This window comes from Suricata suricatta, chromosome 8 (assembly GCF_006229205.1).
Source record: "Suricata suricatta isolate VVHF042 chromosome 8, meerkat_22Aug2017_6uvM2_HiC, whole genome shotgun sequence".
NCBI classification, from domain to species: Eukaryota; Metazoa; Chordata; class Mammalia; order Carnivora; family Herpestidae; genus Suricata; species Suricata suricatta.
In genome coordinates, this window is record NC_043707.1 from 17630998 (window position 1) to 17654282 (window position 23285).

General features: G+C 47.2%; 1 protein-coding gene across 6 annotated transcripts in view; it reads left to right on the forward strand.

The window, feature by feature from the left end:
* The window catches only part of PRKCB (protein kinase C beta), a 302187-nt gene extending 281137 nt beyond the window's left edge, over window positions 1-21050 (forward strand). For 4 of the 6 annotated variants that reach the window (XM_029947104.1, XM_029947100.1, XM_029947103.1 and 1 more), the window contains one exon: window positions 14371-15732. In XM_029947104.1, the coding sequence (XP_029802964.1) occupies window positions 14371-14529 (159 nt within the window). In that variant the 3' untranslated portion in view covers window positions 14530-15732. Of the gene's footprint in view, window positions 1-14370; window positions 15733-20398 lie in introns of those variants that run through there. The other 2 variants (XM_029947101.1, XM_029947105.1) reach the window with 1 other exon arrangement.
* Window positions 21051-23285: the final 2235 nt, after the last annotated feature.

The following is a 23285-nucleotide window of genomic DNA, read 5'->3' on the forward strand; positions in this document are numbered from 1 at the left end:
CAGCATCTGCCCACTCAGCTTCAGCTTCTGCTTCCAAGAACAAGCATTTCCTAGCTTCTTTCAATGCCTCAAGCGTGCAATTGTGTCCTCTTCCCTTCCCAGCTCTGTCCAGGCACGGCCATCCACGTGGGACGTCCACACCCTTCCCCACGCTGCACCCACCTCCGTCCTCCATCCCTTGTTGGTGTGTTGCTCCTTCCCCCTCCTCAGATAGGAGAACATCGCCCCCCCCACCCCCAGGCAGCCTCTTTTTGATTCTGCTTGTGTCCTATCAACAAACTTATCATACTTTATCATAATTGCTTCTTCAGCGTGATGTCTGTCTTCTTGACTAGGACTGAAGGGTTCTGACTGTCTGTGTCAGTGTTGATTCCTGGTGCTTAGCATAAGGTTTAGCACCAAGCAGGCGCTTAATAATTTTTAATGAATAAATGGAGGAATCCATCAATGGCTGTAAAGTAAGAGGCTGCAGTGCTCTGTGCAGCGGAATATAAGGGGTTCTTTAGGGATATATACTAGGGCCTGGGGGGGGCTTCTCATGAGGCTGTTTTTTAAATGTTTTATTTACTTTTTATACGGAGAGAGATAGAGCATGAGAGGGGGAGGGGCAGAGAGAGAAGGAGACACAGAACCGGAAGCAGGCTCCAGGCTCTGAGCTAGCTGTCAGCACAGAGCCCGACGCGGAGCTCGAACCCACGAAGGTGAGATCTGACCTGAGCTGAAGCGGAGGCTCAACCGACTGAGCCACCCAGGAACCCCTGTTGTGTATGTTTCTAAAGGGCTTGATCTGGGTGCTGAGTTGTATCAGTCATGGCGTCAGGTGGTTGTGCGCATGCCGGGGGAGCATCGGGAAGGATGGGTGATGCGGCACAGGAATCCTTTCGCTTTCGATCCAGGGCCATGGCTTCTGCTGTCCGCCGTTTCCCAGGTCAGTGTTACGGATGCCCTGGAGTCTTCTAGCAGAGCTTCTTAAACTCTGTGGGGCACACATGAGTCACCTGGGTACCTGGTTACAATATCGGTTCTGATTCAGCGGTACTGGGGTAGGGCCTGAGCTGCTGCATGTTTTCACACGTGCTGGAATGCTGCCGGCCCGGAGGTTACCCTTGGTGCAGCCTGCGCTGGAGCGTGGTCCGGCGGGGTGCCGCCAGCCAGTGGGCTGAAAGGCAGATCGTGTTGTAGTTGTTGAGCCGTGTAGGATGGTGAAGGCTGTGCTGCAGGGGTGTGTAAGCCCTAGTACAGTGCGTGCTGGTGAATGCGGTTCGGGCCACACGGCAGGCTCGTGTGGGTCAGTGTGTGTTGGTGGGTGGTGCTAGTTTGCGTTCTAGAAGGCGGTGTGTGTGGCTGAGAGCGTGGTGGAGCAGTGGGTTGAGAAGTGGCGTGTTCTGGTTCTGTCCTCCTGGGTTGTCGCCCAGCGCTCTGGGGCATCCTCTCCACAGGTGTTTATTGAAGTTAGGTACCGTTCTAGGAGCTGGAGACACAGAAGTGAAAATAATACAATTTCCTGCTCTCCTGGAACTTACATTTTAGAGGGATTGGGCAAACAATAAACATAGAAATTGACAAATAGGTGCGCCTGGGTAGTTCGGTTGGTAAAGTGTCTGATTCTTGGTTTTGACTCAGGTCTTGATCTCACGGTTTGTGGGTTCAAGCCCCGTGTTGGGTTTCATGCTGACAAAATGAAGCCTGCTTGGGATTCTCTCTCCCTTTGCCCCTTCCCTGCTAGCTTGCTCTCTCTCTCTCTCTCTCTCTCTCTCACTGTCTCTCTCAAAATAAATAAATAAACTTGAAAAAAGAGAAATCAGCAAATATGTTAGAAGTAGATAAGCATTGTGGAGGAAATCAAAACAGGGGTGGAGATGGGGAGAGCTGGATCAGAGAGAGGTGGTTAGAAAGCCTCGCTGACATTTCAGGAAACATGGGAGGAAGGTGAGGGGACTGTATGGGCCGTGTGTTTATCTTGGGGGCAGAGGGGGAGTGGTTCAGGCAGTGGTAACAGGTGCAAAGGCCCTGAGGCAGGAGCTTGCCTGGCATGTTCAAGGAAGAACCCAGAAGCCAAGTGCTGATCTGAGTGGGCGTAAGAGAGGGGAAAAGGAGATGATATCGGTGAGGCCAGAGGAGGAGCAGATGGTGCAGGCCACTGCAGGATCTGTGGCTTCTACTCCAGCTGAGATAGGCAGCGTTTGGAGGGCCCTGAGCCGAGAAATGGCATGATTCGACTGGGTTTTCAAAGGATCACTCTGACTGTTGTAGGTGCAGGGGTGAAATCAGGAGACTCGAGGCTGTTGCAGTCATCCAGGTGGCAGCCAATGGGCACTTGGGTGGGACGCAGCTCCCTGAGGGCCTCCAGGTTGTGTTCATATTGACGTACCTAGCCCTCCCTGGTTCCTGGCACCTTGTGGATACCCAGTAATTATGCCAGGGGGCATGAAGGAATGGATGAAGGAGAATCCATTCCAGCTGCCTGTGTAATCGCTCCTGGAGTGTAATGTGGTAGCCAGTTGTTGGTCCTGGAGAAAAGCAGGAGGAATGAATGAAATAGGTTGTCATGAAAGCGTCTGGAGTTCAGAGTGCTGGCATGCACGGCTGTTCCTCCTCCTGCCAGTGTGAAATCTGTGGCAGTGTGGGAGGTGGCGCGTGCTGGGGGAGGGAGCCGGAGAGTCCCTTTGGTTTGGGTGAACAGTTCAGAATCTGGCCATGCTGCAGTAGAGGCTGCATTGAGGCCCTGGGTGAGCACGTCTGCTCGCAGGATTGGTAGTACGTGGTGTTCGATGTCGCCGTAGAAGATAGGCTGGTGTAGTGTGTTGAAATCAAAATGCCTGATTGAGATTTTGATGGCATTCGTACACTATTGGGAATTGCCTTAGTGAAGTCTGGCAGGGTCCCTAATGGCTAGTGCAAAGCTTGCTGGGCAAACTGGGTAGAGGCACAAGCCTTGGGCTCCATTCCCCAGCTGTCAGCAGAGACGCAGCAAATTGAGGAGGTGAGAGAAGAGTAACTGGGTCACAAGGACGCCCTGCTTCGTTCCAGTCCGTGGAGCCGTAACTACTAGGGTGTATGTAGGACTCGCCCGCTAGTGAACAGGGCTCTCTTTTGTTTCTAAAGTGGGCTCCCTCTGATGGCCCACTCATTCTGGGCAGGACTTGAGGAGTGCAGCTCTCTGAGAAGCCGATGCTAAGAAGAGCCTTTTTCCCTGTAGCCATTCATCCAGGGCAGCCGTCTGGAACCATCCAGACATGATCGGCATTGCTCACTCCTTCCGTTCATTCCAGCCCTGGTGTCAGGCCTCACTGACTCCAACCCATCCTTGTACAAGAGACCGATTCCAATCATTTCTGCTCGTGTTACCTGTCCTCCTTGTCCCTTGACAAAATGCTCCAAATAGTTTTCAGGCATCCGCACATCGGCAAAGCTTTGGGATCTTGTGTACTGAAAAAGCTGAGCCCCCAGGCCCCAGTCTACATCATGACAGCCTTTCGTGTAATAGCGTTTCCCAAACACCGCATCATTATCTGATCACATATCATGGCCTGCATCCTCCCGGGATTCTAGATGCCGACCTGCTTTGGAAACTAAATCATGCTCACAGGACTTGGTTTCTCGGCAGTTCTGTCATCTGAAAACATTGTTTATGTAGCTGAGGTCGAAAGCTTCAAGTACTGCTTTAATGAGCTGCAATTCTGTTCATGTGACATTCTCCTCCGAACCTAATTGCCCTTTCCACCGTATGAGTAAGTGTCTCTGAGTGCACGTCTGAGTGTGTGTTTGATGTGCTGACATTTCTGAATTGGAGCCACAAAGTGTAACCTTTGCATGTTTGCTATTACAACTCCAAATGTGAGGCTTAAGAAAGGGGGCGAACTTTCTACCTAATACGATTTATTTAAGAATAGATCCTGGCTCCCCTAGGAAGCACCAAGTGCTCAGGAGAACAATACCTTTTGGAAAGCTGGGATTTAAAGTCATTCTTCTGAAACCCGTACTATTCAAATATATTGGACAAAATATTGAGTTCTTGTCTATACCAGGCAGTGTTCTAAGTGCCTTCCAGGCATTACCTCATTTAATTCTCTCTGAGGTAGGTGCCATTGTCACCGTATAACAGATGAGGGCACATAGCCTGGAGAGGTTAGGATGTTTGCTCAAGGTCCAGCAGCCAGCAGGTGCTTGAACCGCAGACCCCGCACTGCCCCGTCTCCTTGGAAAGATTATTAGGAGCACTTGGAGCCCCTTTTGAGGGTTGAAATTGCGCCAGCGGGAAGAAGCCATGACACTACACCCAGTGTGGTCTGTTACATAATAGAAAGAGACTAGATATTCTCAACAATTCAAATGATTTAAAATGTATTTTAAAATATCGCAACAAACAAGTAACATATTCACGCCTTTGACACTTCACTGGCAGGGTTTTCAAAGATGCAAATCTTGCCTGTTCCTTCAGGCTTTGATTTCGAGGCTGACAAAGACAGCAGACGTTGAATATCCTCCGAGAGCAGGGCATGGCGGCGTCTGAACTGAGGCAGTCAGGACAGGCTCATTAAGGAATAGACATCTCCCCTCTTGGCGCTGTTTGTTCTTTCGGTTATCCAGAGTGTGAAGCGTACGCGGATCCTCATCAAAATATTAGGCTACATCCAGACACTGACGTACAAATAGCCGAGAGTTGTTTAGGACACAGAGGCCCAGAGTCTGTCTGTTTATCTCTCCCTCCAGTCTCTCCACCCACCCGTGGAGAGCCCTGGATCAAACCAGGCTCCCTTTGGGCGGTTGGAATTGGCAGACTCCTGGGCCAAGTGAAATTCCTAAATCACTTGCCAAGTGCATGACTTTGAGCTGTCCCCCAGCAGAGAAGCTAGCAGTGTGAACTGAACTGGTAGATGGGAAGGTCACATGCTGGGGGAGAGCACAAAACTCTTAGGGTATGTCTGGCAGTAACCACTGAAAACAACAGGAGTCAAGAACTGGAGGAGCCCTGGGACGTGAGACTAGATACCATCGTTCTAGAGAGGAGCAAGCAGAGGCCCGGAGATTTGCCTCAGTGACATACACAGGAAATATAACAGAGCCAGGACAAGAAGATGGGCCCTCCAGTTAATGGATGCAGGACTTTATTAATACTATTTACAACCGTAACAATAAAATGGGTCAGGCGTGTTCTATGAAATTATTCAGTTTTACTAGAAAACAGGGCCTTCTGTCTACTTTACATATCTCATTCACCCTCACAACCACCCTGTGAAATAGATACTGCTATCACCTTCCCTGTATAGGTAAGGAAAAAGGCTCAGAGAGGTTAAGTAACTTGCCCATGGCCACACAGCTAGAAAGTCTGAGTGAGTGCCAGTTGAAATTCAAGTCCTGTTTCGTGAGTCCAAGCCCCATGTCAGGCTCTGTGCTGACAATAAGGAGTCTGCTTGAGATTCTCTCTCTGTCTCCTTCTCTTCCTCTCTCTCTGCCCTTCCCCACCCTCTCAATATAAATAAATAAACATTAAAGAAAAATCCCTTCCCTCAAACCTGGGATTGCTCCTTCCCGCTAGTAGGGCCACTGCCCCCTCTGCTCATGCACACAAACCTTTGGAGGAACTAATTCTTCTTACCTCCGAGATTGTATTTCCTTACAATCTATTCTTTTTCTCGGTTTGGTGCATCTGGCTTCTGCCCCCACCTCTCTATTTTGACATTTGTCCCATGGAACCGTCAACAACCTCAGAATGGTCTTCTCTCACAGACTTGTCTTCTCATTCTAGACCTCATTATATTATTTGATATTCTGATCTTCTCTCCTTTAAAAAAAATCCTGAAAACGTGAAATATACAAAGGAGCATCAAAACGACACGATGAGATGCTCCTCCGCCCACCCTGACCCTCAGCTAGGCACCTTGGTTCTCCTTCCCAGGGCCACGCACGGCGACGCAGTTTGGGGGGCCTTCTCCAGAGGCTGAGTGCAAGCGCAGGACTGCCCATGTCACGCACAAGGATGCCAGCGCTCATGTTCAATTTCGGTGCCTCCCTTTACTACCCTCTGTCTCGCAGATTGTTTTCTGTCCACACCTCGAGATCTACTTCGTTCTTTTAATAGCTTCCTCATTTCCTATGTGCAGGAGTGCATCTGCAGGATAAATTCAGAGTTCGCTCTCCTCTCTTTTCAAGCCCCTCTTTTCTCCCACTTGTATGGCACTGAGCTCGCTAATTGTCCAGAAATACTGACTCCGTGAAGACTCTGATGCCATGATGTCAAGACATGTGTGACCCAGAAAGAGAAAAATGTTCATTTCTTGTTTGTTTACATGTGCAGTTTCTTAAAAACAACCACAAAAGCCCCTCCACCACCACAGTAGGGTATGAAGAACAACAACTTCTTGGTATGTGAATCTGCGTTAAAATGTCTTTCCGAGCCGGGTGCCTGGGTGGCTCAGTCGGTTGAGCATTCAACTTCAGCTCAGGTCATGATCTCATGGTTCATGGGTTCGAGCCCCTGCGTGGGGCTCTGTGCTGACTGCTCAGAGCCTGGAGCCTGCTTCAGATTCGGTGTCTCCCTTTCTCTGCAACCTCCCCCACTCTCACTCTGTCTCTGTCTCTATCAAAAATAAGCATTAAAAAATCAAAAATGCCTTAGCAAGGCTTGAGTCGGTGGGGGAGTGGAAATGTGTCCTTTTTGCCCCCCCCCCCCAGCCCACATCTGTCCCTCGCTTCTAACTGAGACCCTCATTTAGGGCCTGATGTTCACCTTGCACCTCCCTCCTGTATGCCACCAGCCTTGGGGAGCGGGGGAAGATTTCTGTTTTTGTCTTAAACGTCTGTACTTGTAACAGCAATATCCCAAGAGAGGCTGAGCCATGACAGGGCCTGCAGGACCCCTCTGTAACCAGAGCAAGGCCACTGCCCTCAGACTAGCTCACCACACTCCATGGCACCTACCAGCTACCACATCACATGTTTTCTGTGCATTTCATCAAGTCCTCCTCACCCTACACTACAAGGTAGATTCATTTGATATGACAAAAAGTTGGCTTAGGGAATTTGGCTCACCTGTTAAATTTGGTAGCTAGGACTAGTACTCAAGTCAGCATTTAAGTTCCCACCACACGATCAGATGTCATTTGTAAGACAGTAAAAAGTAGTGGGAAGCCTGTGGTCTTCAGAATCCAACAGACCCGACCCTGAATCTTGGTTCCCCTCCTTGACCCTGTATGACCCTGACCAAGTCATTAACTTTCCAAATTATCTGTTCAGTGGGGATAACTCTTTTCCTGCCTGTCTCACAAACCCATGAGAATCAAGGTTATAAAAACATAGACAAATAAATGGGGTAATTACTATATTAGGGCTAGTTTATTTGAAGCCAGTGACGTGGGTGAAGAATAGATAAGAAAATATGACACTTTATTCACAAGGGAGAATGTTTAGCGTGTGTTTCATCTCATTTCTTAAAAGCAGGGTAAAGAATAAAGGACTGATTCTATATTTTGTATAAAGAGGAATAAGCCTCCATCCGTCTGTTTGTCCAGCCATCCAGGACACAGACTAAAATGTTAACGTAATGAAGGTATGGAGGGGGTGAAATAACAAAGGATTTTCTCTTGGTGCTTTTGAACGACTTGTTTGTTTCGCCAAGAAATGTACAAGGCTGATGGAAGAGTCTGGATCATTGCCAGATCTGGGATCAAATTGTAGTCAGGTACTTAGCCTTGCTGTACCGCAGAGATGTCAGGGAACCATTGGATTAAATGAGATAATGCTTATGAAGTACTTAAACAACATCAGGTTTGTACACACTTAGTAGACACTGTAACTCATCCACCTGACAACATCGAGTGCCTGCCATGTGCCCAAACCTGTCCTGAGTCCTGGGAAGGCCCTGGTGTGACTTGCGCCCTTGTGGGGCTTACAGTCTAGACGAGAATATAACGAATTCATCAGCAGAGAAGCAAAGAAATAAACGTGTAATATAGATTGGGTCTTTGGGTATTTTTACTACCCATGCACAAGTAATGCTCTGAGGAAGACTAACAGGAAGGGAGAATTGGAGGTCCTACTTTGTCCGGAGGTGATCCCAAACAGCTCCTCTGGGGAGATGGCATTTGGACCAAAATCTGGAGGACAAGAGAGCATTGCATCTTATTTTTAGATAAAACAAAACGTGAAACTTGCTACCAAGCACAAAAGGCCCCTCTCTTGCTGACTTCCCTCTAACTGAATAGACACAAGAGATCAAATACCCCAACTGTAAGGAATCTTCACTATTTGCAGACAAGGGAGCTTTAATCTTTCTTGTCTTTATACGCTGTGTTTTGTCTGACTCTGCTCGGGAGAGAAACCTCGGTCCACAAACAACTTAACAATGATCCAACGTGTTTACAGCTCTGTGCTTCTGCGTACAGCCTACTGCCTCTCACTGGGTGGGTTCCTCCTGTGTCGTCCTGCTGGCAAGAGCTGTCTGTAAGGCATGAAAACCACCCAGAATTTCATTGAATTTGCACATTAAAAGAAAGAAAAGACTCTTCTGTCTTTTTACCCAGGCTGTATAGCTTATGTATGTTTTCACTGTGACCTTCTAGTTTGGGTTCCTGAAGATGCCCTGGATGCCAGGTTCCCCTGGGGTCTTTCCTTCTGGTTGCACTCAGCTTAGGTGTCACCTCCTCCAGAAAGTCTTCCTAGCCCTTCTCAGGTTCCTCACTTCTGTGCTCAGTGGCCCTAGTTGTCACGTGGGGCCATGTGGTGGCCTGTGTGTGTCTGTCTCTTCCGCTAGACCACCAGCTCCATGATGACAAGGACAGGGATCCTCTCGTGTGCCATCGTATTTCCACTGCGTTAGCACCCTCCCAGCAGAAGAAGCACCTAGGCATCAAAATGGCAATAGCTCCCTCATTTAAATTAGCTTCTTTGGGGAGTTTTCTTATTTAAAAACTCTGTTATTTAAATTCTCAAACACACAAGCAGAAAAGATGAAGGAGAAAATTAAGCAGTCTGTAACTCTCTGGTCTTTATAGGCATGTAGACAATATGCGATATTTGTAAGCACACACGTTTGTGTGTATGACTTATAGAATGGGAACATACTGCATGCAGGTAGTAATTCTATGTAACGATGCCATTTAATATTCTTCTACATCTCCTTTTAATTTTAAAAACTGTGTTGCATGGTAATAATACCTCAGATAGATGTGTCGTTACTTATTTAACTTTTTTCCCTATTGGTGGATAGTTTGATGTCAACTTTTTTTTCCCCCTCTCTACCTGTAATTTTTTGATGAACATCTTGTATCTTGGTGGAATCAACCCAGGCGTATAGAGGGAAGGTCCAGGGAAAATCTGCAGGAAGTGGTCTGGAGAGAAAAAGGATGTGTAGGAAATGTCCCAGTGGGAGGAGTGGTGGGGAGGCAAGTGTTCTTACAACCCCCCCCCGGCCCTAGGCAGAGGAGACAGCTCTTGCCTGAGTGTTCTTGGAACCCTGGGTACTGAGTACAGCTGGAGGGTGTGTTGGGGGTGGGGAATGGGCACTGAGGGGCTAGTGACCCGGTGACCAGAGCCCTGTGAGCCAGGCTAAGGAGTGTAGGCCCTGGGCAATGAGGAGCCATTGCAGAGAAGTGACATACCCAGGTTGGCATCTGAAAGATCCCTCTTGGTGTTATGAGTAAGCCAACTCCACTTTCAACAGCCAGACCCGGAGCTGTTATTAACACAATGAAACAGAAATTAGAAGAGAAGAAGGGTTGCGGGGGCGCGGGGGGGGGGGGGGTGAAAGAACTCACATGTAGCAGCTCACAGAGAAGCTTTTCAAACTGTCTAGGTTCTCAGCTTCAGAGGCACAATTGAACAACAAGTCAAACTCCTCATTACTCTTCTCTTCCGCCCTGAAAAGCGGCGCCTTGTGATTCAAATAACCATGTTGGCTTGGGTCCCCGGCACGGTTCCGGGAGCTCCAGTGGTGTGCCCTGGCCACAAGGGAGGTGGGTTTTCTTTCAGTAGCTAAGTGAGGCTGAAGTACCCAGCCAGGGCAGCCAGAGAGACAGGTGTGGTCCACGCTGTGCGTGTCACTGGATCCCAACTGCAGAGAGAGCGGCGCGTTCTCCAAGGACACAGCAGGCTCAGAGCCGATCCAGGCTGTGCCTCCCGAGGGCTGACGTCTCCATTTAGGGAGCGCTCCTGAAGCTAATGGGCAGTGACAGCTCCATTTGAAAAACACGGAAACACTTAGGGAGGCTGTGATCTGCCAGCTCTGTAAGCTGCTTATTAGCAGGAAAATCACGCTCCGGCTGTATTGTGCCCCCTTGGTTAACCCCTGTTTTTGCATCTCCTGTCTGCTATCTCACTTAAAGATTTCATTGTTCTCTGAGACAGTGGAGGGGAAGGTGCGGGGAGGGGGGAGGCTCAGAGCAGCCAGAAGCTGTTTTCTCCGTGTCCTATCACAGCCTCTGGGGAGGCCCTTCTGGTGTGCAAGGGAAATTGATGGTTTTTAAAGAAAAATAGCCCCTGAAGACTCTGTGTCTCAGCTCACGTGCTTCCTATGCTGTCCGGTTTGGGCCCAGCACCCAGGCCAAAGAGGAACACGTGCCGGTCTGCCTTACTCCCAACCCCGAGTCCTGTTACCCTCTGCCCCACGGTCCCGTGCACTGTCTCTCTGCTCCGGATGATGTCAGCCAGCTTCTAACCCTCCCCAGTGCCTCTGCCCTCAGTCTAGCTGCTGCCCCCTTTTCAGAGGGCACCCTTGACATCCCCACTGGACTCACAGACTTATCAAACAGGAAACCAAGTGTGCAGTTGCCCCCAGAAGGCGCTCTGCCCCATCCCCCATTCACCACAGAGCCCAGGTACAAAGTTGTAGGGTCACTCACAAGGCCTGTCGTCCAGGAATGCCCCACTGTCTGATTCCTCAGCAAATCTGACACCTCTTCCCCAACTCCAGATGCACTTCTCCATCTGTCCCAGAGGTACGTTCCTCTGAGGCACCATCCTGTCTCATCTCCCAGTTGGCATCCAGGCCCCTTGCCCATCCATCAGTTTTGTATATAGCACCAATGATCCCACAAAAACATGTGTCAGAGCCTGTGGGAGGATCAGAACCTTCCAGTGGCTTCTTATTAAGCAGAGATGGAAATCCTCTGCCCTTCCTTGGCCAGCAAGACCCACAGTCTGGCTTCCAGCCCCCTCTCTCATTCATCTCACCCCTCTGCCTCTTGGTCACTGCTCTGGCCACACTGGCCTCACCGCTGTTGGGTGACTATGTCGAGTGAGCACCTGTCTCCAGGCCTTTGCACATGCAGTTTCCTCAATCTAGAATGCTTTTCCTCCAGATATTTGAATGTCCTAACTTCCCTGAGGGCTTGCTTCAAAGCTTGTCCTCTCAGAGCTGACCACTTTTTTGAAAATGGTGTTCTCTTCGCTCTTTATCACTGACCTGACTATTTGTCTTAATACCACCTACCTCGGTCTGACATTAAGGCATCTCTATTTACATTTACAGTTCTCCTTCTATTTATGTGTTTATTGCTTTCCCTCCCCAGTAGGATGTAGGTTCCCATGAGGCATAGATTCTGTATAATTTACTATTAGCACAGGGTCTGGCACATAGTAAGTATTCAATAAATATCTCTTGAGCGAAAACACATGCATAAGCAATGGAAGAACTGGGCAATAATCCTGACCACCCTGTGTTGACGGTCCATCCTTTTGTGGGCAGAAGTTGCCCTGCTGGGACGCTGACCAGCACAGCATACCCCAAGTCCTGACTGCATGGCTGGGCATTGGTGGGGGGCAGGGGTCACTTCTCATTTTCTGAGACCTGAAGCAAAGATATCAATAGGGCTCAAAGAATTTAGCTTGGAAAAACAAATCTATTTCTCCAAGCCTGACATGACTCTTTTAAAAATGCAAGGCTGTTTCTTCAGTATTTCAGTCTTGAGCATCATGAAAACACCCCGTCGTCGGTAACATAAGCTGTCTGCAGGGAAAACAAGAATCAAGTCATGCTTACAGCTAGAATGCATTGGCACTCCCTCAGTGCCAGGTGCCGTAACGGTCACACGCACGATGTCCTGTAAGAGTCTGCAGGCTGTGACCTCGTGGGTGCCTTCTGTCCAGACGGGAGCAAAGCAGGAAACTGAGGCCAGTCTGTGAGCAGAGTCCCGCACACACCCTGCACCCCATACTCCTGCTTCCCTTGACTGCAGGGCGCAAAGGAGCAAAGGGGGAGTATGCACTCCGTGACTTTCTCAAATTCCCTTCCCTCTGCCAGAAACTCAGCCTCAGTGGCAGCTCTTCATTTTCTCATCTGTCTCCTCCTAATTGTCACATGGGGTGGCCCATTCTCCACAACATTTCTTGCTTGACCTCTTGGAGATATTTCAGCTACAGCAACGCCCTTCTTCCCTGATTCCCTCAGTCTCCTTCCTGCTTGCCTGATGGTGCTCCCTTCTGGTTCTCCTCTTCCTTCTCTTGGTTTTAGGGGAAATTTTCTCCCTGGCACATGGAAATCAGATCCCCACCTTCCAGCTTGGTTATGTGAAGCATAAAGGTGATGTATGTGAAACCCTTAGCAAGTGCAGGTTGCCTGGAAACTCTTCGGTGGTTTTTATCACTATTACTATTATCTTTTTCCCGCTTTTCATGTTCTGTAGTTTAAGGGAGTTTTGTTTTTTTTCTCAAGACTTCTCTCCTGAGCTCCAGAATCTGTACTTCTAACCCCCTCGGGTCATCTCCTGGAATCTCCTCAGTCCCTCAAAGACATCATGTTCAGGGACGCCTGGGTGGCTCAATCAGTTAAGCATCCAACTTCAGCTAAGGTCATGATCTCACAGTTCGTGGGATGGGGCCCTGCGTCAGGCTCTGTCCGGACAGCTCTGAGCCTGGAGCCTGCTTCAGATTCTGTGTCTCCCTCTCTCTCTGCCCCTCCCCCGCTCACACTCTGTCTCTGTCTCTCTCTCAAAAATAAATAAACATTAAAAAACAAAAAGTCATCATGTCCACATGGGAATAGCTGTCCTTCTGAATTTTTCCACTTTCTCTATCTCTGGGATTGATATAACCACATTCTCCCTGTCATTCAAACCAGAGACCTCATCATCCCCATCCTTGATTCCTCCTCCCTCCTCCCACCTCCCTGCCCCACTTAGTCAAGTACTCATCAGCCTACAAACCGTTTGTGTAAAACGGAGCCAGGAGCCTGGACTCTGACCTCAGAGGGGCCTGTCTCACCCTGCAGCTCTGCTATCCATTGACCGTGTGACCTTGAACAAGTTACATAATCTCCCTGGCCCCAGTTTCCTCATCTGTCCAGTGGGGATGATGCCCACTTCGTAGGGTCATTGGGAAGATTTAATAAGGTAATGCAAGTAGAGATTCTAAAATGCCTGGCATTTAGCAAGTGTGTATGAATATTAGCTATCATAGCTACTAGTGTCGCTACTGTATTGCTACATGGTGGTCATTTCCTGTAGACACTATGTTCAAAATACTAGAACTTCGTGCAAATGTTTGGGTGGGAATTAGCCTGTGTGTGTGTGCACACACTTGCATACATGTGCACACACACACACACACACACACACACACACATACATATACGTTACGACTCTGACTCAGCCCGAGAACCCCAGGATGGGTGAAAAATGATGATGCTTTTCTCTCTAGAGCCCAGCTGTGCCACCAAGCACTGGTGTGTGTTTCATCCCACACCCTCCATTCCCATTTGGAGAGAGTGGCTGAGTTTGCCCACTGGCATCTTGCAGTTAAGGGTCAGTGACGTATCCAGCTGACCAAGGCCTCAGGGTTGGCCCATGATTGCAGGAACCAAACCCAGGTCTTGGGATCTGTCTTCACTGACTAGAGTTTATAAATTCCTGTATCTCTGGAGCTGGAAACATAGTTGTTCCTGACTGGGAGCCAGAGGACAGCCCTTTGAGGGATCCACTGCTAAATATTGGACCTCCCAGGTGACGTATAACTGGCTCATTACTTAGCATCTGGTGCCACATGAAACATCACAGGTACCTTAATCCCATCTCTTTCAATAGGTGGGCCTGGCTGACTCCTTGCAGGTGGGGGTTGGGGGGACATACCACATGCCACCAGCCCCACCATCTCATGCCTTTGCCATGCAGCTCCTGACTGCTCAGAGGACACCCGGGGCGGCTCATGAGCCCTAGAAACTGAAAGTCGGGAGCCGAAGGTCATGTACCAAAGGTCATGAGAATTTTGCATTTTCTGTTGCTCTCATTTCTGATCATTGAAACAACCTCTCTGAGGCGGCAAAAGGGAAGGGATCAGAGAAAACCACAGCCCAGTTTTGTTTGGTTCTGTTTTGTTTGGGGTTTTGTTTTCATTTTTGTTTTGCCACCTACCACAAGTTCTTTTCTCCCCCTCTCATAGTGTGGGCGAAATGCTGAAAACTTCGACCGGTTTTTCACCCGCCATCCACCCGTCCTAACACCTCCCGACCAGGAAGTCATCAGGAATATTGACCAATCAGAATTCGAAGGATTTTCCTTTGTTAACTCTGAATTTTTAAAACCTGAAGTCAAGAGCTAAGTAGATGTGTAGACCTCCGTCCTTCATTTCTGTCATTCAAGCTCAACGGCTCTCGTGGTGACAGCTTTTTTTTCGTTGCAACGTTGCCTCCATGTTTTATTTGCTGACGAGACTAGAGTGACCATGTTTCAGAACCCAAATGTCCTCAGGTCGTTTGGAGCATCTCTGTGAGATGGGGATTATGCAGATGGAACGTGGAAAATGCTGCTGCATAATTAGCACATTAGCAAAGACCTCTTCCAAGCCATGTTCGCCAGCATGTCAGCTCAGTAGATTCAGTGGGGACAGAAAATGCCTGCTTTCTCTCCCTTTTTTCCAGTGCTCCCATTTCACATGTTTTTCCCACTCCAAGCATCCAGTCTAGCTTGTTCCCACCAAGCGAGCGGATAATCGGATACTAGCAGTATTCTCTCTCTCCCTGCTGACCCAGAGCTTGGCTTGTATCCAAGTATATGGTGGCCTTGACTTAGAGGGAATCCCTCCATTCTGCCTGGTTTGGAGGCACCAAGAGCTGCATGCTAAAAATAAAATTTTATTTGTTTTTTTTTTTAGACTCAAAGTTAAGAAGATTACCTCGGCCCTTTTAAAATGCCAAGAGTGTGCTTTTAGACAATTTCAATCTAAAAGTACCTCAAGGGGTCAGTCAAAAGGCAGCGAGCTCGGGCGCCCCCTCCAATGCTGTGATTTCTGATACCCTGTGTCCCTGATCACCTTCACCCTCAAACTACTTGCAAAGGGCATTTGGCACCACTCCCTGAAAAGACATGGTCACTCTAGCAAGGTCCCAGAGGACCATGGTTTTACATTACATTTCAAATTTTATTTGCTTTGGGGTTTTATTTTTGTTGTTGTTCAAATGCAAAAAGAAAAAAAAACCCACTTTGTTACACATGCTTTGAAATAATGTGTCCCAATGTTATTAACCACAATGACCTGCTTTGATTTGTCGAGAAGGCGGCTCTGGAGCCTAGCAGACCCACGCCTGGGTGGATGGGGTTTGCCTAGGTTTGTTGCTGGCTTTGGAAAGTTAAATAAGCACTCTGAGAAAGACATCGTTTCTTGAAACATAGACAGTTGTATTCTTCACTTTGATGTTGTGTTGTAAGATGTTTGTGGAAATGTCCATTTGTATCTGGAGATCTGTTCTGTGCCATTTTTTTTCTAGCATCGAGATACAATAAAAAAAAGAAAGAAGAAATGCTATTTCAAGAAAACGGCTCTTTGAAAAATGTGGACCCAAACTACAAAGCAGGGCTCCTGAGGCTTTGGGACAGAAAGGAACTAAACCCAGATTTTAACCTCAGCCCCAGTGTTCAGCCGGTCAGAAAGGCCAAGGACCATTCAGGGACTCCCAGCAGCCTGTAGTGGAATGGGATGAGCTCCCTAAGGCTACCAATAATATTGGAGCTCAAAGCCAGGGTCAAGTTTAGGGGCCAACTAGCAGCATGGCTGGGGCTCTTGATTTTCTTATCAAAATCAGCACTCCTCCCAGCTTGGACTAAATATTCTTTCTTACAAGCAGCTTTGTGAGCCCCCAGAAGCCCAGGAAACCCCTTGGGTGGGAGAAATCCCGCTTCTGCCTGAGTGGACGAGGGTGGCAGGGGGTTCCCCATCCTTGCCTACTGCCGCCTTCTATTCTCAGGCAGCCTGCAGAGAATTCTTATCACAAGTTGAATGATTTCCAGAAGCACCAGGGCTTCTAAGACACCATCAGGAGAACTTTAAAAACTTCACTAATGTCATTGACATAGGATTTCTCATCTTTAAGAAAAGTGTGCTGTGGATTTCCATGTCGGCAGAGAGGCCCCGGCTCACTCCTGTCTGCCCTCTGCTTCTTCTCGCTGCAGGACCTCACGTGGGGCAAACCTGAAGTCTCAGCTGACGGGCTCAGGAAGTTAGAGGAGGGAAATTGGGGCAAAACCCTCCTCCCCTATTTTATTATTAGGGAAACTGGCATCTGGAGAGAGGAAGTGACTTGCCCAAGGTCAGCCAGCTGGGGTGCAAACCCAGGTTTCCTGACTCAGTGCAAGACTCTTTCTGCTCAATAGCCGATATCTCTGAGCCATGCCCACCAACAGGCAAGTTATTTAAGGTCCTTCGTCTGGCTGTTGGGTCACCAGGTCTTTCCTTGGAGATGCGCTCAGGAAGATAAAAACCATATAGAAACATTGAGCCACTGACAGATTATTTGAGACAACTTTAGAGAACAATGTAAGATAGGTAGATAGATAGCTAGATAGAGATAGATGGTAGAGATAGACAAGATGATAGATAGGAAGAATATATTGTATATACACACTGCACTCTACATTTTCCAAATTGCTGCCATTATTTTTTCAATATAGTTTAATAGTTTGCAAAAAGAGGTACTCATGCCAAAGTCTCTGTTCCACTAACACACCTTGCTGAGGGTTGGTCAACGAAGGCCTCTGTGGAAGTGAGGGGTCCTTGGTCAAAGTTCCTGCAATTTCCTTTTCTATCAATATTTCTAAGTACAAGGGAGACCAAGAAATAAAGCTTTCAGCCTATGTAATCTCTGGACAACACTTGGCAAATTTATTCAGGAGAAAGATTTTTCCCCTTCTTTGTGCCATCATCCACACACTCCAGTCTCTATTCATCCGGGAAGCATTCATTGAGCCAGCACCTGTGTGCCAGGCTCTCTGCTGGGTGTCCAGAGCACAGTGAGGAGCCTGACAGATGCAGTCCAGAGGGCCACCATTAAATAAGTGATTGAAAACATGATGTGATCTAGAGATAACCAGTCTCTGAGTTAGTCAGGGGAGGCTTCTTACAAGAGAGAAAAAGTCATCAGAAGTCTTTGGGGCCCCTCTTTCTCTCTGAAGACCATAGTTTGAGACTGAAGGAAGAAATACAGCAGTGTTCTCTTGACCCAGATTTTTGGGGCATTCCTAGAGTGCAATGGGTGGGGAAGGACACAGGATAGATGGAAGTAGGATGAGCTTTTTCCAGAAGGCCAAAGGCATAGTCTCTGTGCTTGAATCACCAAGATTTGAGCAGAGACAGATCCCCATAGAGAGAGGTAACTGGTTCTAAAGCTCAGTTCTGAGGCCTGAGTCTTAGAAGTTTATCATCCTTCAGGCATTCTTTCCAGCCCTCAGGGAGATGGTGTTCTGCCAGCACACTGCCCCAGCTTGACACCACCTGACTCTTCTAGATGAGACAAGCTGAGATCTTCCATAAGAACTTAAATTAGGAAAGAATTTTAAAAAGAAATTAAATAAATCCAAAGAAACCTAAATGCAGTTCATGTTTGCCATGGCTAATTGTCTTCCAGGATGTCAAGGATCTCTCTTGGCATTTCTAAGACTTCTCACTCACCTGCCTCTTCTAAGGAAGGGTAGGACCATAATGACCTTCTTGGGGAATCAATAGAAGGCCAATGGAACTGATAACCATCCATGCCTGAGTGATGCTATGCTCACGTGGCTTCAGATGCTATAAACCCAAAAAGGAGAGGCCCGTCCTCTCCCACCTTCTAGAGTAAAATTCAGGGTATTTCCTGTGGGGATCTACCCACAGGACAAAATCTAGAATGGCAGGTTCTGTTTGGACTATCTGGCTGTTTGAAGCATGAGACCTCACCGGCACTACAGATGGGGAAGAGCTTTGAAAGTTGAGGCTGGTGGTTAGGGAACCTCCAATGATGCCCAAAGGCAGGGAAGGCCAGGCGGGGTTAATGTTCCCAGTAGAGACCTGAAAGGAGGCAAGTGCCTGCTTCTGGCCCAAGATCTACCTGGGGCCTACACACCATCATGGAGCTCTCAGACCTTGAAGGGATCTAAAACAGTGCAGTCCACACTGGAGCTCAAAATGGACAGAGGCTGATGTGAGGGACCCATAGGATCAGTGGGAACAATTTCATTGCTTTGCTAAAGAGAGTGGTCTCTGGCTCGAGGACAAGTATAAACTGGAAAAAAGCAGAGGCTCATTCTTAGTCAAGTCTTCATTCGTTGACTGATTCATTCATTCCACAAATAGTTATGGACAGCCTGCTGTGTGCCAAGCATTATTCTTGACACTGGAAATACCATAGTGAAGAAATAGTCATGGACCCTCCCCACCCGGAGAGAGGCAATAAATAAACAAGACAATGTCTAATAATAAGTAAATGCAATGAAGACAATCAAAAGGATGCCAACATATGACTTGTAGGGTACAGAGAGGGACGTACAGACACTTTCTTTCGGAAGAGGTGACATTTGAGCTTTTCTCTGAATATGGGAAATAACACAGTGCCTGAGACAGGACAGGACAGGCTGAAAGCGGGCAGAACAAGACAAAGTGGAATGTGTGGGACATGGCAGGAGATGGCCCACTGTCTAGAAAACAGCTCCATTGACATCTTGAGCCCACTGCAGTATATACTTCCTGAAGTGTGTTCCTTATACTCCCTCCTCCCATTCCCACACCACAACACATACAACACAAGAGTAAGTGGCAACTTCATAGGGTCATTTTACCCATCTCAAGGGAGCAGCCTAAAACAATGAGTCCTTGTAGGATGTATTTGGCCAAGAGGCATGAGCCCAACAATGAGAAAGAAACCCTACCAGTCAGCATCTGTTAGGAGCTAAAGCTAAAGCATGGGCAGCAATTGGCTGAACTCTGGCAAATCAGTCAATGCTCCCTGACCCTCCCCTCTTTACAATCTGACCCAGCTCTGGCTTCTGCCAGACAAACTCTGGCCTTCTTAGCTACCCAGTAATAAACCAGCCATCAGGCTTTCCCCCGAGTCAGAGGGACTGAGGTGAATTAAGAGTACTGCGGTCAAGTAAAGATCACTAACCCACCGTACAACCTTCGGCAAGTCACCGTATCTTCCTGTGCCCCAGTTTTCTCAAAAGTCAAACCATGGGGGGGTGAGGACTCCAGGTCCCCTGCCTTTAGGTAGTGAGGATGGGAGGGGACAATAGGCTGAAGGACCCTGAGGAGGCAAGAATATCATACATCTGTGAGATTCTGTCATTCACCCACATTCTGACGTTCCCTGGAAAAGGCTGCCCCAAACTTTAGTTTACTTAGTTAGCAAACGAAGTTAGTTAGTTTAGTTTAGTTGGTTAGTTTAGTTTAGTTAGTAAACTGGGATTAATGCCCCCTAAAAAGAAATTTCAGACTAACCAGAATAGAATTTTTGTTCGTTTTAAGGCTGCCCTTACAGACTTTACTTTAAGCTTTGGGTTTTGTTTCTTATAGTTTGTTGACTAGATACATGCTGAAACATCCTTGAAGAGGGCCTATGGCTGACAAAGACCCAAATTCTAGTCTGTGGGTGGATTTATGAGCATCCCTCCAAAGCCTAGATTGCACCAGGGTATGTGGGTTGAACAGTGGTCAGCTCCTTTCATCAGGTGGTGATCTGATGTCCCCACATGCCACTCCACCTTCTTAGCAGCTGAGTGGTGGTGCATCTGTTCTCTTTTTTAAAGAAAGGAACTTCCTAGCCACAGGGGTTGCTGTTGGATGGTTTTCTCCAGGACACCCTATCCCATGACTAGTTCTATTGCATTTTGCATGGTAAGAAGTAGTTTCCAATTCAGTTCATCTCAAAGCCAAAGAAAACAGAACACACACATGTACACACCTACCACTGTATGACACTCCTTAAAGAAATTCAATGTTTCATTTCTTTTCTTAGGCAATCTCCACCAAATGTTCTCTCCTGAAGACAGCATACAATGTTAAATGAAAGCCAGGGGTAGTATGCCACAATGCACCTGCTACAAAACTCAGCACAGGGCTCTTTCTGACTCTGCCCATGAGATGTCATCGGCTTCCCACTAACTGGCAGGTGTGGGTCGTGTCTCCTTCTTATGCTGTGTTAATGTGTGTGCTTTCCATTTGGCAGAGAGACAAGCGAGACACCTCCAACTTCGACAAAGAGTTCACCAGACAGCCTGTGGAACTCACGCCTACTGATAAACTCTTCATCATGAACTTGGACCAAAATGAATTTGCTGGCTTCTCCTATACTAACCCAGAGTTTGTCATTAATGTGTAGGTGAATGCAGACTCCATTGTTGAGCCTGAAGTATAAGACTTCGGGCCAAGTATATGTGTCAATTCTAGTCTTCCAGGATCCACGGTGCATTTGCTGGCATTCAACATGTGGAGGGCTTGTCCTAGAGGGCTTTTGTTTCTATGTGTAGCTTGCTAGTTTGTTTTCTACATTTGAAAATGTTTAGTTTAGAGTAGGCGCTTTATCCAATTATAGAGGTAAAATTTTCCAAACTTCCAGAAACTCATCAAACAAACAGACGACGTCAAAACTACTGTGTCTGATACCAAAATGCTTCAGTATTTGTAATTTTTAAAGTCAGAGGCTGATGTTCCTGGTAAATGTTTTTACAGTTATTCTACCCTATCTTCTTTGAATGCTAAGCATGACTGGTATTTTTAAAAATTGTGAGTAAGCTTTGCAGTTACTGTGAACTATTGTCTCTTGGAGGAATTTTTTTGTTTAAGAATTGATATAATTAAACAGAGTTAATATATGCAAACTCTCTTGTTAACATGTCTGCTTTTAAACAGGCCCTGGTACAGGGGTTATACACTAGAGGGCCAGATGCTGATGCAGCCAGTGGAAGAGCATTGTTTCACGGGCGTGCAATTTTATTTCATTGAAATCATTGTCAGCATTTAAAAATGGGATACTTTATATAAATTTCGGGTCTTTCAGATTCACTTAGAAAAAAAATGGAAGACTAAATAATCCCACTGAACTGAGATCTCCTCTAAAAGTAGTGTGGGTTCGGGAGCACCTGGCTGGCTCAGTCGGTTGGGTGTCCAACTCGATTTTGGCTTGGGTCATGATCCCAGGGTTGTGGGATTGAGTCCCACATCAGACTCTGTGCGGAGCATAGATCCTGCTTAAGATTTTCTCTCTCTTTCTCTCCCTCTGCTCCTCTCCCCAACTTGTGTGCACTCCCTCTCTAAAAAAATACAGAGTTATAAAAGCAGTGTGGGTTCTCACTCCACCACAGTGTCACCATCCCCTGTTGTGTCACACTCTCCATCCACTTGCCTGGCTGCTGTAGGTGTGGGTTCAAGACTTCTGCCATTTGCAAGCCACACACTTATTGGACTCAGTAATTTCCTATGCCCAGAATCAGAGTATCCACTCAATGATCCGATCAGTGTGGTTTGGTGTATGAATCCTCAGGCCCAAAGCACATAACAAAAATTTCATCCCAGCTATGATAAAAGCAAGGAGGTCACTGTCAGTACAGAGGGAACACTTTTCTGCAGTCAATGAGGATGTCACTAATTGTAAACCACTTACCTTTTCTTATTTTCTAATTCAGCATCTGCAAAATAAATAAATAAATAAAAATGCATGCCCTTTTCTCCACAACCATACTTGCCCAGGGAGGCCAGGAGAGGAGAGGAAAATAAAATATGCCATATGTTTGGCATGCGAAGGAGCCCCCATCTCTGAGATCAGACTGGCACATTAATGAATCACTGGTGTTAGCCTAATATCTTCTTCTCTGAATGAAACCATGCTTCTACTTTCCTTTTGAAAGATATGCTAATCCAATCTATAGCACATGCCTTTGTCACTGCTAATGCCAGTGGGTAGCAGGAAAGAGCAAACCTGTCACACTAAGTACATTATGATTCCACAGAATTTATTCATCTCCTGCCTCCTTGGAAGACGCCCAGTAAATGGAGCATCGGGCAGATGCAGTGAATCCATTGATCCTAGTATGTTCTTTGTAGAATTTTAGAAACTCTGCCAGTAAACGTTGGGGAAAGCCAACTTAAATGTAAGGAAGAAACTGTGTGTTCTATGCATCACATGGAGAAAACAAAAATAACCGGATTTCTATAGATGTTTGATGACATGTTCCATTTAAGATGGAATTAGAGAACTTGCTCTTGCTACTTCATTTCATAGTTATTGGGCACCTTCTTCAAGTCAAGCACAATTCTGGGTGCTGAGGATATAGAGACCAACAAGACAGCGCAGAACTTTCCACTCAAAGGGACAAGAAAATGCAGAAGCCCCAGCCTCTTCTCTTCCTAGGATCATGTCCAGTGAGAAAGAGTGGGGGCAGTTTACTCTGATTGACTTAGCGTGGTCACATGCACAGTCCTGAACCAAGGACTAGGTCTGGGGTAGAGAGAGGAGTTGGGGGAGATAGATTGATTGGCCAGACCTACATTATTATCTATTGCTATATAGCAAGTTACTCCAAAACTTTGAGGCAACGAGTATGTATTGCTTGTCAATGACTACAGGCAGGAAAGCTGGTTGTGGCTTACCTGGTGTAACACCTTTCATGAGGTTGCAGTCAAGCTGATGGTCAGGGTTGCAGTAACACATGAAAGATCAGTGGAGAGGAGATGGGATTCACTTCAAGGCTTATTCACATGGTCATTGGAAGCTTCAGTTCCTCATCAGTTAGACATCTCCATAGGACTGTCTGCATTTGACAAGTGGCTTCCCACAGTGCCCAATATGGAAGCCATATAATCTCAGAAGTGACATCCCATCATATTACTGTTTTCTGTTATTTAGAAGCAAGTCAATAAATCCAGCCCACACTCAAAGGGAAGGAATTACAGAAGGTGATAATTCCAGGAGGTGGGGGCTCCTTAGTGTCATCATCATAGACTGCCTACCACATGTGTCATGAGCTGCATTTCTGGAGCAATGGGTAGAATGAGACCCAAACCGTGTGAACTGAGAACACACAAGGGGATGCTCTGGATAAAAATTGGAAACCCTT